Source organism: Scyliorhinus canicula, chromosome 18, assembly GCF_902713615.1.
Source record: "Scyliorhinus canicula chromosome 18, sScyCan1.1, whole genome shotgun sequence".
In the NCBI taxonomy this organism is placed as follows: Eukaryota; Metazoa; Chordata; class Chondrichthyes; order Carcharhiniformes; family Scyliorhinidae; genus Scyliorhinus; species Scyliorhinus canicula.
The window spans coordinates 47,472,935-47,490,098 of record NC_052163.1 but is presented as its reverse complement, the minus strand read 5'-3'; the positions used below and the strand labels follow the sequence as shown (position 1 = coordinate 47,490,098).

At 45.1% G+C, this 17,164-nt stretch overlaps 1 protein-coding gene across 5 annotated transcripts in view; it reads right to left on the bottom strand.

The window, feature by feature from the left end:
- b3gntl1 (UDP-GlcNAc:betaGal beta-1,3-N-acetylglucosaminyltransferase-like 1) overlaps positions 1–17,164 on the bottom strand; it is a 432,810-nt gene that overhangs the window by 407,645 nt on the left and 8,001 nt on the right. For 4 of the 5 annotated variants that reach the window (XM_038777401.1, XM_038777404.1, XM_038777405.1 and 1 more), the window contains exons 3-4: positions 16,711–16,810; positions 6,983–7,047 (exon numbers count right to left, since the gene is read on the bottom strand). In XM_038777401.1, the coding sequence (XP_038633329.1) occupies positions 6,983–7,047; positions 16,711–16,810 (165 nt within the window). The remainder of the gene's footprint in view (positions 1–6,982; positions 7,048–16,710; positions 16,811–17,164) is intronic. The other variant, XM_038777406.1, reaches the window with a different exon arrangement.

Sequence of the window (17,164 nt, the reverse complement as noted above, 5' to 3'; positions counted from 1 at the left end):
GGGGGGGGGGGGGGGGGGGGGGGTAAACGAACGACTCTGGATCAAAGCACTGAAAAGGACAAACGCCACCTCCACATGCGCAGGGCTAAGCCTAAAGGAGCTAATGGTGGTGGGCACGGAGTGCACCTAACCAGAACCCGAATGAACAGGTTCTTCCTGGAGGTGGAGGACAAATATGCAAGCGGTGCCAGGGCAGCCCGGCCAACCACACCCACATGTTCTGCGCCTGCCCGAGTTGTCGGGTTCTGGACAATGTTTTTTGAGGCAATGTCTAAGGTTGTGGGGATGAGGTTCGAGCCATGCCCAAAAGTGGCGTTCTTTGGGGTCTCAGAACAGCCAGAACTCTTTATGGGGTGCGGGGCTGACACTCTAACTTGGCCTCCCTAATCGTCCACTGAAGAATCCTGCTCGGCTAACGATCTAAAGCACCACCCAAAGCTGCAGACTGGCAGTCCGACCGGTCAGTATTCCTCCAACTGGAGAAAATAAAATTTACCATCCGTGCGTTGGAAGAAGGCTTCCACAAGATGTGGAGGCCGTTCACAAACTTGTTCCAAGAACTGTTCGTAGTCAGCAGCCAAGAGATCAGGGGGGAGGGGGGTCGTGCAGGCATGCCACCAAAACGTAAAGGAAAGGGGGGTAAAAGAGGAGATGGAGAGGAGAGGAGAGTAGGGCTCAAAAAACCTGCGGGGCACACCACAGAACACTGGCGGCAGAGCCACAGATGAAAACAAAAGGGAGGGAGCAAAGTCAAGAACAGCAGGCTGGGCGACACACGCCAGGGCCAACACAGAGTACCCAAACAGGGCGGATCAGCCAGATAAGGCCCACAGTGGAGGGGAGTAAGAAACAGGTAGACGGTCCGAAAGTTCCAGGTCGGAACTCATACATGTACACCTGTCTCATTCTGTTTGGGGGAGGGGGGGTCTCAAACCCCTCCAAAAAGGAGCTATGTAAATGTAACTGACTTTGTCAGTAACGATGGAACTAGGTACCATGAAATATGAAAATCAATAAAAATCATTTTTTTTTCAAATGCCAGACAAAAAAAAAGTCTTACATTTAATGCTCATGTGATAATATCATGCTATTTCTGGACTTTGAGATGAACTGTATAACTGTAAACTTCACACTCCCATGTCACAAAAGTCTGTTGCATCAAACACGCAACAATATCACTTAACACTTTTCAGATATTAGGATTTCTGCACTTGACTCACATATCAAAGTTTTGCAGTTAATTGCAGGTTGGAACTTGTGGTTCTGGTAATAATTGTGATAGAGCTGCCAACCGCAATTCTAAATGTGACACCTGAAAAGAGAAAAGTCAGGTTGAGTCCAAAGTGGCAGAATTGCACTCAAAGATGTGCAGGTTCGGTGGGTTGGCCATGATCAATACGCAGGGTTATGTGGATATGGCGAGGGAGTGGACCTAGCTTGAGTGCTCCTTCGGAGGGCCACAGAATAACAGAAAAATACAGTGCAGAAAAGGCCCTTCAGCCCATCGCATCTGCACCACCGCATGAAAGGCACCTGATCTGCCAATCCTGATCCCAGTTGCCAGCACTTGGCCCATGGCCTCGAATGTTAAGACGTGCCAAGTGTTCATCCAGGTATGTTTTAAAGCATGTGAGGCAACCCGCCTCCACCACCCTCCCAGGCAGTGCGTTCCAGACCGTCACCACCCTCTGGGTAAAAAGGTTTTTCCTCAAATCCCCGCTGAACCTTCTGTGCCTCACCTTGAACTCGTGTGCCCTCCTAACCGACCCTTCAAATAAGGGGAACAGCTGTTCCCGATCCACCCCCTCACAATCTTGTCCACCTCGATCAGGTCTGTCTTCTCTACTTCAGCGAAAACAACTCCAGCCGATCCAATCTCTCTTCACAATTAAAATGTTCCATCACAGTCAACATCCTGGTGAATTGCTTCTGCACTCGCTCCAGTGCAATCACATCCTTTCTATAATATGGAGACCAGAAATGCACACGGTACTCCAGCTGTGGCCTCACCAGTGCTCTATATAACTCCAACATGACTTCCTTGCTTTTGTAATCTATGCCACGATTGATAAAGACACGTGTACCATATGCCTTTTGACAAAACTATTCCTGATCAAACCTTGCCGACTCAGTGTAGACTCGATGGGTCAAATGGCCTCCTTCTGCACTGTAGGGATTCTATGGATTCAAACTGGTCTACATTTCCAATAAGAGCAATGGACTCTCGTTGGAAGTGCTGCTATTTTTTCGAAACTCATTTTTACAGGCTTCACCTAAATCTAAAGGAATCCATGGGAAGCATGAAAAAAGGCGGCCTAGTTAGCATCAGAGAAAGATGGTACTTGAGCAATAAGCTTCAGTAGCCTTTTGCAATCCTGGACTTCTCGGCTTTTCAAAAATATACTTTCTCACATGCGTGGCTCTAACTTCTGGTCAAATGTTGGCCCAGATCTTGCAGTCAGCATCAGAGAGGGCCTTCTTTTGTGTCACGAACTAGATGCCCCTTAAGGTCTCATTTTATTTACACTTTTTAAATAGACCCGTCAACCTCAAACTGCACAGCCTCACCCCAGTGACAGTGCTAACTTCCCCGACACCCCCACGAACAATGCTTAAACCCGCTCCCTCCTTTCCCTGCGTAGTGTGGAGCATTTGTTTCAGGACATGGACAACAATGTGGAAAAGATCTTGCACTTCACTGATGGCATGGTGCTTGCAGCAATATCCAATCATATTCCCTCGGGAATGTTTGGCATGAACACCTCCACAGATAGCGTGACAGCTTAGAAATCCAGTCGTGGATATGGAATCATCAACAGCTTGTTGAATATTGATCCCAATGTCACGATGCTTGCTGGGATATTGCATGAGCTGTGAATGACTGTGTGTCACCCTTCCTGGACGATGGATAGTGTGGAAGTGAGGGCTTAAGTGGATCGGTGCAGACTCGATGGGCCGAGTGGCCTCCTTCTGCACTGTATGTTCTATGTTCTAAATGTCTTCACTCAGAGCTTGGTAAACTTGTGGAATTCTCTTCCACAGAAGGCTGTGGAGCCAAGATACTGAATATATTGAAGAAGGGACTAGATACATTTCTAGATTCTAGGCATCAAGGAATATAGGGAGAGGGCAGAAGTGTGATTTTGAGTTAGAGAATCAGTCATGATCATTTCAAATGGCCAAGCAGGCTAGAAGGGCTGAATCTTGCTCTTATTTTCTGTGTTTCTATTAAGGAGATTAGATTTTAATTCCAGATTTTTAATTAATTGAATTTAATTCCCATGTTGGGATTTGATACCTTGTCCCAAGAGCGTTAGCCTGAGCCTCAGGATTACTAGTCCAGCGACATTACCACCTGGACCACGGTCTCCCCGTACCGGTCACCCCATGTGATCAGAAGCTCACCCGAGTGAAGTAGGATGCCAAGCATGTGAACAGACTGATTCGGTGAGTGAGCAGTGCAGTGGATAGAGTCAGTAACTGGAGAATGGAGTTTGTGGCAGGGACTAAGGGCATTGGTCTTCCCAATATTTGGTTTTAGGAAATCTCGGTACACAGAGGATTGGATGTCAGGAGAGCAGCATGCAAATCAGAGACATTGGAATGGTTGATGGCAAGGTAGAACTGGCTGCCAGTATATTGTTCAATCCTCTCCTGTATTCACAGAGGGTCTGTAGTATCTTCCTGGATTGATGTACTAAGATAGGCCAAGTGATCTTCTCCACTAATATCTTCCTTGTGATAAGATACTTCACCATGACAATGCAGCTCATCCGCAAAAAAGAACAAGTAGATGATAATAGATTTAACAAATGAGATCGATGTGTTGTTAACTGTAACCTTTTAATTGTTGAGTTTGACAGGAGAGTGTGTGGATTTATTGGTTTTGCTTAAAAGTAGACTCCAACTGGTGGTGCCAATGGTTTCAAAAGAAAAATGCTGGTCGTTTTGCATTTAATGTTCTTAACTTTTATCATCCTTCGTGAGCAAATAATCTTTTTTTTTAAAATAATTTTTATTGAAAAATTTTGAATTTATACAACAACATCAAACCATACTAAAATACCAACGATAACAGTAATGACAACAATCATGAACCTTCGCCCCTCCTCAATGAACAACCCAACATATAAACAACTTAAGTTAACACAATGTTAAGTTACATAACCGTAGCGAAAATATATAGAAACTATAATAAGGAACCCCCCCTTGCCCCCCTCCCCCCCTTGCCCCCCTTGCCCCGCCCCCCCTTGCCCCCCCCCTCCCCCTTGCCCCCCCTTGCCTCGCCCCCCCTTGCCCCCCTCCCCATCGCCCCGCCCCCCCTTGCCCCCCCTCCCCCCCCACCCCCTTGCCCCCCTCCCCCCTTGCCCCGCCCCCCCTTGCCCCCCCTTGCCCCCCCTCCCCCCCACCCCCTTGCCCCCCTCCCCCTTGCCCCCCCTTGCCTCGCCCCCCCCTTGCCCCCCCCTCCCCCTTGCCCCTTGCCCCGCCCCCCCCTCCCCCTTGCCCCGCCCCCCTCCCCCTCGCCCCGCACCCCCTCCCCCCCCGCCCCCCCCGCCCCCCTCCCCCTGCCGAAAATCGCGAGTCCCCACCCTGGTTTGACCCTGGATCCAACCACCCTCGACACCGTCCCCGCCACCCCCCTTCCAGAATTCTTCCAGTGCCGGGCATGCCCAGAACATATGGGCGTGGTTCGCTGGACTCCCCGAACATCTGGTGCACCTGTCTTCACCCCCAAAGAACCTACTCATCCTAGTCCCGGACATGTGGGCCCGGTGCAGCACCTTAAATTGGATGAGACTAAGCCTCGCACATGAAGAGGAAGAGTTGACTCTCTCCAAGGCATGAGCAAATAATCTTTAGCTGAAGTAGAAAACTGAACATTCACTCAGCCATACCCTGGGTGAAGGAATTTCATGGAACGCGTGATCTTGTTGAGATCCACATACAGAACAGAACAGCAAGAAGGTAATGATAGATCTCAGTGAGTTTATCCAGCCCAAGAAACTCTATAATGGGAGGTTGTACTCTTTGGGCAAGAGATTTTAAAGAGCTAAATGCGTCTTGTAGGAAATTATTCTCTTCACACCCAAGCCTTCTGCTCATGTTATTTTAAGCACAACTGAAATAAAATGAGAGAGAGGTTTCTCAACATAACCCTCCCCCTCCTCTCTCTTTTCAATGGTTCAAAATTAACAGATAGCACTAATTGATTCTGCTCCTAGCCACACTATGAGCCACCATGATGAGGGAGATTAAAGTATGCGGTAACCAATGAATCTTGGGTTGGCACATGGGTATTTTAGACCAAATCATAGGATCATACCACACAGAAGGAAGCCATTTGGTCAATTGTGCCAGATCTGTGAAAGGGCTATCCAATTGGTCACATTCCCTTGCCCTTTCCACATAATCCTGAAAATGTTTCCTTTTCAAGTATATATCCAATTCCCTAGAGCCAGAATGGACTGAAATTCCAAAGGCGGTGGCCTCCCCGTCAACTGTAACAAGCTCAAGTCAGACACAAAATTTATTTCTGCAGAAGTTAATGACTTTTTGAAGGCGGTTACTGTTCAGTCAACTTAGCCAGACTTTGTGGGACAAATGGCTCCCATCTGTGCTATCAATGCTTCTAGTCACTGATATCACCCTCTGATTAGAAGCAAACCCCATCAGTTCAGAAGCAACTTCCATGTCAATAAACGGGCAGGATGGAATTACCAAAACGGATTAACAGCTACTTGACATTATTTACTTTTCCCGAAAAGGTTCAAAATTCAGCATCCTTGCAACAAAAGAGCTTGTGAAAAATTGCAAATATCTGTTGTTTAAAAGCTTGGGTCTCACCAACTCGACGGAAGATCTAGGGTGAAAGAAAACACAAGCAAGTGCTTCCTCTGTAAACTTTGATGCAACAGTGTACTGAAAGATGTGCCGCAAAAGAAAGGAAATAATCCTTTATGCAGAATTAAACGTCAACAGTGTTCTTTAAACACATCCAGATGACTGTCCCAGCAGGAATCCTCTGCTCGTTATCACCTTCCAAATGAGGTCCAGGATGGTGATGCTACTAAGCAGTTCCGTGGTAGCCTCGTGAGCCTCATTTCACTCAAAACCAGGTTACCCTCATATTGCAGGTTGCTGTCCAGTGGAAGCAGCTGCACGACACAATCTGGCTCACAAGCTCTAAATTTGCGATGGCTACAGCGTAAAGCAACTTGAAGATTGCTGCCCAGCACTGGGAACAACAGCAGATGCATATTGGCCATGACATTGCATTTGTAGATCTTTGTCAGTGTTGCAGGAAGGTGCCTAGAGGCCAGCCACATAAAAAACAAGTTGCTACATGCTACAAGAACCAAGTCTGTGGGTGGCTAAAGAAAATGGCTAAACCTCAATCCCAGGCAGCACCGTACTAATTATTTACTTTGGTCTCCCACTTTGAGGTGGGGGAGGGTGGCATGTTCTAAAGTACCGCTGAGCCCAATGATTATATTAGAAATGTAACCACCGTTGTAATGTAAATTAACCCAGCAGTCAGTCAGTACCCGGCAGGGTCCCACAAACAGCAAGTGAGATGAACATTGAAGAACACAACTGTTGGCCTGGACAACAGGAAACTCTCCTGACTTCTTCAAATAGTGCCATTGGACCCATTATGCCCAGCTCGGAGGGTGGATAGGACATCAGCTTAACATTATGTCTGAAAGATGGAGACACACACACAAAGAGTTTCATTTTTGCCATGATGCTCAGGTGCACAATCTTTCAGTTCATACTGCACAATTATTACCCAGGAGACGACATTAGTCGTCAATTCACCTTGCCAAATGGAAAATCAATTGGCTCATTTTGTCCGCTTTGTCGTGAAGGAGACAAAGCATTAATGGCCAGTCTCATAATACTTCAAAACAACTAATAATTAAAGCATTTTCCTGAACAGAGCAAAGTTTTCTGTGAAATCAATAGCAGTTTACACACTCACCGCATCCAGGAAACAAAGGAACCTCCCAGAACTCTGCTCAACCGCCCGATTTTTGGCAAAACCCACTGAAGAAATACAGAAACATATTTTTCCTTTTTAAGGACAAACCTCAAGCATTCAATACATATTATATACAGAACGTGTGATTCTCATGAACCACAGTGAAAACACAAATTCATCATAACTTCAAACCTTATGATACCATGTCAGCACAACTCCTAAATTCCATTGTTTTAATATTATTTTAGGCTGACAACGCATTATAATAGAATCCAGTCAGCGAATTGACCTCTTAAGCATTATATCGGGCTAAATGCCTTCTTCTGCACTGCGGGGATTCTATGTATGTGTGCATCGTTGGTTATCGTGGCATTTATTTTCCATCCCTCATTGCTCTTGCGTCAATGTTGGTGGGCCAGCTTCTTGAACCACTGTGGTCCATGTGGTGTAAGCAACACCCACGATGCTGTTAAGAAGGGAGTTCCAGGATGGTGACCGCAACAGAGAAAGAGCGGCAATATAGCTAAAAACATTAAAAAAATATAGGGCAGCACAGTGGTTAGCGCTGCTGTCTCACAGCGCCAGGGAACCTGGTTTGATTCCGACTTCGGGTGACTGTGTGGAGTTTGCACGCTCTCCCCTTGTCTGCGTGGGTTCCCTCTAGCCGTCCGGGTTCCTCCCAAAGTCCTAAGATGTGCAGGTTAGCTAGATTGGCCATGCTAAATTGCCCCTTAGTGTCCAACGGTTAGTTGAGGTTATACGGTTTCAGGGATAGGATAGGCCAGTGGGCCGAGGTAGGGTGCTCTTTCAGAGGGTCGGTGCAGACTCTATGGGCCGAATGGCCTCCTGCTGCGATTAAAGGAGTGTCCCTTTAAGAAATTAGTGTTTATCAAATGTTTTCAGTGATGCCATTGTGTGGGTGGAGCTGGGCTGTGGCTCTGGCTTTTACTTTCACTTTGAGCTGCGAGCTGGCTGTGGCTCTGAGTTTTACTTTCAGTTTACACAGTTGGAAGCTGGATTCAGACAAAGAAGGTTTATTTTGTCTCTCTCTCTATATGCTAAAAGGTGTCCAGATCACTTGATAGTTTAAAAGTGATAACTGTTTTCTGTAAATAATTCAAACCTATTGTTTTGGTAAAAGGGATGTGTCTGGTATTGGATGTTGTTATCAAACTGAAACAGTTGAAAGGGAAGTTATTAAGGGTTATATATATCTATATGTATATATATCAATGTTTACTATGTGTGTTTATGGAAAGGTTAACTGAATTCCTTGAATAAACTTTGTTTTTGATTTAAAGTACTGAGGGCCTTGTTGAATAACACCTAAAGGTTGAATAACTTGTTGAATAACACCTTATGCTCCTCATAACCAAAATCTATAAACAGTTGTGGGTTAGGTGAACTCCATGATATACTTGGTGTTCTCTAAACCCTGGCCCATAACACTGCACTGTGAGGACTCTATAGATATATTATTATTTTTTTTTTTTTTATAAATTTAGTGTGCCCAATTCATTTTGTTTTTCAATTAAGGAGCAATTTAGCATGTCCAATCCACCTATCCTGCACATCTTTGGGTTGTGGGGGCGAAACCCATGCAAACAGGGGAGAATGTGCAAACTCCACACGGACAGTGACCCAGAGCTGGGATCGAACCTGAGATCTCAGCGCCATGAGGTAGCAGGCTACCAACTGTGCCTCTATGGATATATCTAAACACGATAACAGCATACAATGTCTATGCACATCATATAACAAACATTAGTGTCCATGTGCACTGTACAACTGATATTGCAGCAACGTAACAAAATAAATTATCTGTAACGTCTCCAATCCTGTACCCATGTCAACTGTCGTATGTATTCTGTCAGCTCCCCAGCCTTTTGCAACACAATGCCCAGGGATGGTTGACACTACCGCAGACAATATATGACATAGGAGCATGAGGTGTGGGAGGCAGATCAGAAACAGATCGGAGGACCAACAATGCAAAAGGAAAATATTGCAGATTTTGAAAATCTGAATAAAAACAAAATACACAGCACATCAGACAGTCTATGGAGAGGAACAGAGTTAATGTTTCAGATAGAGATGACCTTTCATCAGAATTGTGAATAAGACCATTATTACCCTTTTTATTCACATCCTTTTTTCTCCCTTGAAGCTAGTTAGGATATAATTTAAAGGGCACTAGACTTGGTAACATAGCTCAACCAAATGGGCAGTGGGAACCCAGACAGTGTATATTAGCAGGATAATTGATTCTGGGGGCATGAATAGGAACAGGAGTAAGCCATTCAGCCTATCGAGCCTGCTCTGCCATTCAATATGATCATGGCTGATCATTCACTTCAATGCTTTCCCCATCCCCCCCCATCTCCCCCCCATCTCCCCCCCATCTCCCCCCCCCCCCCCCCCACAAATATACTTATATCCCTTTGTCATTGGGATTTAGAAATCTGTTCATTGCTGTTGTAAACATACCCAATGGCCCATAACTTCTGGGCACCAAAGATGTCCTGGGGAATCCCTCTTGGAAGTTCTCAGGCAAGGGTTTACCCAGCTATCGTCCAGACAATTGGCTGTGCTCAGAACCACCTGACAAAGCGATTTAAATTGCCAACTTCGGATGGCTCTGCCAGTATTACTTTACTAGTTATTCTGAAAAGGTTAGATGAAATAAAACCACTTTGTACTTCAGTGTAATACTTTAAATACGCAGATCGATCCTCGCACGGGTCTCTCCATCACACTTTCAATCAACCCCACCACCCTCTCCATATTCCCTACCCAACCTGACCTCCCCCCATCCTCGCCCCCACCGACCCCCACCCCGATCCCAATCCACATCCTCAACCTCACCCCCCTACTCCAAGCACCCAAACCCAACCACTGATCTGACCCAACTCCTCTGCCACTCTAAACCCACATCCCAACCCAACCCAAAACCCCCGCACCCCAAATCTGAACCGGCTAGATCGCCTCCATGTCTGCCCCTCCCCACACCTTCACCCTCACTCACATCTGACCACCCCTCCCCAACCAGACCTGGCCACTGCCTTCCCCCACAACCCCCCCACATTGTCGAACCCCACCCTCCTATCCCAACCTAACCTGACGTACTTGCTCAGCTATCTGGGGCAGAGAATTCCAAAGATTCACAACCATCGGAGTAAAAATATATTTCCTCATCTCGGTCCCAAGTCGCTTCCAATCCCTGTTGAAATTGTGATGCCTGTTTTTGACTCCCCAAACAGAGGAAACATCTTGCCTGCATCTACCCCATCTAACCCTTCAAGTATTTCTGGGTTTTAATGAGATCATCTCTCATACTTTGAAACTATACAGAATACAGGCTAAGTTTTCCAATCTCTTTCCATAGGATAGCCCCAACATCCAGTGAACATGTCTGGTGAAAACTCATTGCACTCCCTCTATGGCAATAATATCCTTCCTTAGGTCAGGAATCAAGACTGCACACAGTACTCCAGTTGCGATCTAATCAAGGTTCTGTACAATTGAATCAACACTTTGCTCCTCCTTTAATCAAATCCTCTTGCGATAAAGGCTAACATTCCATTAGCCTTCCTAATTGCTTGCTGCACCTGCAGGTTAGCTTTCAGTGACTTATTGGTCAGGACACCCAGGTTCCCTTGTACAGCTCCACTTTCTAATCTCCCATCATTTAATAAATACTCACATTTGTTCCTTCTACCAATGTGGATAGCCTCACATTTCTCAACATTATATATTCCACTTTTCATGTTCTTGCCCACTCTTGCCTCCATTAACGATAAGAATGCTACCAATTTTCCAACAAGGATCGCTTAAAGGGATGTTTGAGCAGCAGTCCTGGTTAATTTCTTTCCTCCTTTCCTACCCAAGATTGATGTTAACACTGCCCCCCACCCCCCATCACCTTAGCTCAAGTGAATGAAATGAGCACGGACCAAGCCATTAATTCTGGGGTGGTTCCTGGTCTGATTGCTCATTACTGACCCAGCCCTGAACACGCGCCATTAGCATTTGATAAAAGAATCCGAGCCTGTTCTTTACCATACGTGCATAAAAACGGAGCCTATTTAATCACTAGAAACAGTTCCACTGCCTAAAGAGACTTCTCATCAAACAGAGTTTGCTGGATAAGTACTTTATGTGAAAAAAAGCCAAATATTGTCTCAGACCTATTTCAAATTCACTCTCTCTCTTTCCCTCCATTAAGTGGAAAAAGGATATTGCACATAAGGTCCCATAAAGTCTTGCGATTTCAATACTTGTGTTTGAGATCAAATAGAGTTCAGTTCCCATGGAAACTGTTTTAAAAAGTAAGAGGTTCCCACAATGCATCGTGTGTTGGTGTAACCAGAGATTTTGGACTAACTATGCTGAGCAGTCAATCAATGTTTATGCCAACAGACCCATTTCCCCTCAGTCTATTCAAGAAGTCCATTCCCCATGGCTACCAGTCCAAATTTTCTACAATGATGCCAGCATTAATCATTGTCTTTGCTGTCCAGTTGAAGCAGGGAGGTGTCAAATTAAGTAAACACCAGAGTTCCCATATTAACCTTTTCAACACCAAATCAAAGACTGGAGCCAGATTTATTTCACAAACAACATTAAATGGCATTTCTTTAGGATTCAGTTTGTCTCTTTAATTCTCGGTGGATGTCAAAAACGTAGCAGCTCCTACATAGGAAAGGATACATATGAAACCATCCTAAGTGTTGTATGTGTTGTAAGTGTTATCCAAAACTAGGATATTGTGTTTTCACCTGGAATCATCGCAAACGACTTCAGCTCAAATCATATGATTCACCTGCAGGGGCCAATGATGTCACTGTTACCATGACACCCGACCTCACCTTTAAGGAAAGAGATATTTCCCGGGATCTTCCAACCCCCGTCCCCCCTCCCACCCCCGCAACATGTTTTGTGACGGCAGAGGCAGCAGGATCATTCCTGCCACTGTCAACATGGTTTCACAAGACTTTAGGGTTTCCTGTTGCTCGCACCCTCTGCCGCCAGGGAACCCGCGGCAGGGGTCTCCCATCGGCAGGCTCACCAATCCTGCCGGCAAGAATAGTTGGAAAGTCCCACCCAATGTCTTTTCTGAGATACGGTCAGGGAGTAGGTTTTCTCACGCGCAGTTTAAAATCCAAACTTTCAGCACTTTTTTAAAAAACTGCCCTTGAAGAAAATTAGATGTGCAGAATTAGATAAACTCAAATTGTAATTTTCTTTTTAAATGATGGGAATCAGTGCTAGTTCTTTGAATTTACATTTTACACATCCAACTCTACAGCCCAGCAGCATGTCATGTCAACTGTTCCCTGGCATTAGACATTTCTAATGATTGGACAATGGCCATTGCTTTCACCCACCTGCTCACATCAATGACCTCGGAATCCATTGTTACTTATTAGTAAAGAAACATAACTGTTTAGATTCTAAACTTTAGAATGAATACTAACCCACACTCAATTTCTCAAGTGCTTGTTCTCTAATTAATCCCAGTGATTTATGTCTCAATCCATGGGACACTTTACTTTCCCTCCATAATTTTGTATCATCAGCAAACGCCAACTTTGTTGTCAAGGTAATTAACAAACATACATAAACAGTGGAGAACTTATATAGGACTCTTCTCACACAGTCGCTAAGTTTGAAACATGGCTGTCCAGGATTGATCATTTTATTCTGTTGCCTAAACAATTTCCTATCCAATTTACTCTAAATTTGGTGAACTTCCATCTTTGATGCAGAATGTACCATGCCCCCAATTGGAGGGAATACTGCCAACTGTTCACTGCGCATTCAGATTTCCAATCCCAAACATGTCCCTGTCATCCATGAACAGGTCAATACACTTGAACTTTCCTGACAGAAACTTTTAAGAACGAACAGCTGACACAGGTGCCACTTGTATATTGCATATTCCAATATGATTTCTGCAAGATTTGTTTCAAACTTGTGCTGTACTGGTAGGCAACACTGGGAATTTATCCCGAAGTAAGGATTTGCATAATGCTGTGCCTTGTCAGTAACGTCCTGTTCCCATTGAGCCTTAGGCAGGAGGACTGAATTATTGGTTAATGATCAGAAATCACCACAGCACTGTGGTACAGCGGTTAGCACTGCTGTCTCACAGTGCTGAGGTCCCAGGTTCAATCGCGGCTCTGGGTCACTGATCATGTGGAGTTTGCACAGTCTCCCCGTGTTTGCGTGGGTTTCGCCCCCACAATCCAAAGATGTGCAGGTTAGGTGGTTTAGCAACGCTAAATTGCCCCTTATTTGGAAAAAATGAATTGGGCACTCTGAATTAATAAAAAAAAGAAATTCACTGCACTACATTGGGAAAACAAATAATAAATAGCATTCTTGTTCTGACATTTCAGCAGATCATGCCACAATTTACCATGGCATGCATTACAAAACACTCTTTAATTGCTTGAGCAAGTCATTCAAGCTCAAAGGGCTCGTCTGCAAAAAATAAAGTAACAAGTGCAGAACAGCATTTGTCATAAAACCCTAGAAATAGTTTTATTGCTTTCTGACTCCTCCGATATAAAAAGTGTGAGTTGCGAAATGATAAACACCAAGCTGTGACCAGTATTCTCACCAAAATGACAATTTTGTGCCCAACAGTTTGAGGAACCTTTACCCAGTTCCCACCATACACAGAACCTGAGTATACAATAATTTGCAGATAAAATCTGCCACATATATGTCACCTTAAGACTTCAACACTGGAGGGTTTTTTTTCCTATAAATAAGAAACCTTTTCAGATCTGAAAAATGATTTCCTGGAAATTTAAAACAAACTGTTATTTTGGAACTGCACAGACCATGGAACATTTTAATTGCACAGAATGTTAAAGTGCCCTCACTTAATTGCATGAGACTCCTGTTATTTCTGGTGTATATCTAACCTGCCATGTTGATTAGGCATGTGTGCAAATAATACCAAGTGAATGATTTTTTTTCTCCTTGAGATTGATCCCTACATTACATAGAATGTACACAGCACAGAAGCAAGCCATTCTTTCCAACTGGTCTATACTAGTGTTAATAGGGCGGCACGGTAGCACAGTGGATAGCATTGTGGCTTCACAGCGCCAGGGTCCCAGGTTCGATTCCCCGCTCGGTCACTGTCTGTGCGGAGTCTGCACATTCTCCCCGTGTCTGCGTGGGTTTCCTCCGGGTGCTCCGGTTTCCTCCCACAGTCCAAAGATGTGCAGGTTAGGTGGACTGGCCATGCTAAATTGCCCCTAGTGTTCCAAAAGGTTAGGAGTGGTTATTGGGTTACGGGGATAGGGTGGAAGTGAGGGCTTAAGTGGGTCGGTGCAGACTCAATGGGCCGAATGGCCTCCTTCTGTACTGTGTGTTCTATGTTCTAATACTCCACATGCACCTCCTCCCACCCGTCATAAATCAATCTAACTCATACAGCTTTCTCCCCCATGCATTTATCGCACTTTCCCTTAAACACACCCAATGCTATTCATCCCATCATCTTCTTGTGGTAATGGGCTGCATACTTTTTCCCCACCTGCCGCAGGATCGCCATGGGCGTAGGCAGCACGGTGATGCAGTGGTTAGCACTGGGACTACAGCGCTGAGGACCCGGACTCGAATCCTGGCCCTGGGTCACTGTCCGTGTGGAGTTTGTACCTTCTCCCCATATCTGCGTGGGTTTCACCCCCACAACCCAAAGATGTGCAGGTTAGATAGATTGGCCAGACTAAAATTGCCCCTTAATTGGGAAAATAAAAATAATTTATTTTTAAAAAGATCGCCATGGGCAGGCGCAGCTGGAGAATTCTGCCGAAAGAGTTCCTCCTGAATTCAATGTTGGATTTATTAGTGGCCATCTTATATTTATATTCCCGAGTTCTTGTCTCCCAACACGGTAGCATTGTGGATAGCACATGGTCCCGGGTTCGATTCCGGCTTGGGTCACTGTCTGTGCGGAGTCTGTACATCCTCCCCGTGTGTGCGTGGGTTTCCTCCGGGTGCTCCGGTTTCCTCCCACAGTCCAAAGATGTGCAAGTTAGGTGGATTGGACATGATAAATTGCCCTTAGTGTCCAAAATTACCCTTAGTGTCGGGTGGGGTTACTGGGTTATGGGGATAGGGTAGAGGTGTTAACCTTGGGTAGGGTGCTCTTTCCAGGAGCCGGTGCAGACTCGATGGGCCGAATGGCCTCCTTCTGCACTGTAAATTCTATGATCTATGAACAAGAGGGTACATCACCTCTACATCTAACCCATCAAACACTTTCCAGAACACTGAAGATCAGGTCATCCCTTGGACTTAAGAGTATCTGGACTTCTGTGCTGTGTTACATATAACAAGTCCATACCCCTTATGAATCAGGATCCTGCACCTAAACCTGTTGGATCACCTGGAATCCAAGAATGATCAAGCAGCGAGGAACATGCATTACTAAGGCAGCCAGTCGGATCCTCCATTCTTTCTTCGACCATTGACTCCATCTCACTTTCCACCACTCATGCTGAACCAGACTACAAAACCATGACATGCTATTCAAATGGAGAGCAGAACTTCACACAGGGTATCTTGTCAATCACAAGCTCTGCATATTTCTCCTGCAGCACTTTTCACCTGCACCTCAGTATTAACTCCTCCACCTTCGATACACTCATCTATGATTTTGCCATCTCTGCATTTAATGCTCAAATGACTTCCCCCATTCTTCTACAAATTGTGCTTGTCCAAAATGCAGTCGCCTGGATTTGATCTTGTACCAAGTCCTGATCACACTTAGCCTCAGTGACTTATAATGAATTAATTTGGGGACTGGGAGCCAATGTAAACCCTGCCTTGCTCTTGATCCATGCTATCACTTCAACCTCCTCCAGCCTCAAATTACCTTCCGCAGCCCTTTTCGTTCTGACCTTTCATGCATCTCCCCGTCACTTTACTCCACCATTTAGATTGTCAGACCGTTTTTATTTAAATGACGGCTAACCCCGTTTACCTCATCACTTTACTCTGCTCTTTTTAAAAATCTTCTACGGGCACTGCTTAATGTAGGTGAATAAGAGCTCTGATGTTGGCTGGAGGAGCCAGCAGCTCTTCATTGTTTGGCAGGGCCACACGACTTACAAGAGGCCTGGGATTGCCATCGACCCAGGCACAGGCTCGTGATGATGACAGGGTGGTGGTGAGAGAGGTGGGAAGGGTGGTGGATGTCAACAGTATGGTGGCCCTTGGCTGCCCCTCACCTTCCCAATGCCGGGTCCATCGATCAGGCAATAAGTGCCTTTAAATGAGAGGCTCCCAACCCGGGGACCTCACAAACAACCTATTGTTCTCCCTCTGTGGAAAGTCCCATGCACAGCATTGGTTGAATGCCAGAGGCAACGTGAGGTCCTTAAGTGGATGTTAATTGCTAATGTAAGGGTTTCGATTGGTGACAGGGTGGGAAGGCCATCTGCAAGCCTATCCCCCAACAGACTTAAATCTAGGTGGGGGGTGGCAGCAGCAGGGGAAGATCAAATTCTCCTCTACAAACCCATCTATTCAATAAATATTTTGATCACCTTTCTAATCTTTCCCAGCCCGATGCAACCCCCACCTTCCTTATCTAGCTCCAGTTGTCATTACTTCAAAAAATATGTTGCTGTTATTATGTATATGCTTGCATTTATTTTCTGTGAAACTATCAATTTTAAACAATCAAATTAACTATAACATACCTCCTTTTGGGTGTGAAGATTCATGACCATCAATCACAACATGAATGCTTCTATCTTCAAGCTTAGTTCGCCATTTTCTAATAATATTCATCGAGTCATCCTGCAACAAATAAATAAATAAATAAAACATGACCAAAGGATATCTTTTCCACAGGACAAGTGCATCTTCCGGTCAAACATAAGAACATAAATAAGAACATAAGGACTAGGAGCAGGAGTAGGCCATCTGGCCCCTCGAGCCTGCTCCGCCATTCAATGAGATCATGGCTGATCTTTTGTGGACTCAGCTCCACTTTCCTGCCCGAACACCATAACCCTTAATCCCTTTTTTCTTCAAAAAACTATCTATCTTTACCTTAAAAACATTTAATGAAGGAGCCTCAACTGCTTCACAACCCTTTGGGTGAAGAAGTTCCTCCTAAACTCAGTCCTACATGTACTTCCTCTTATTTTG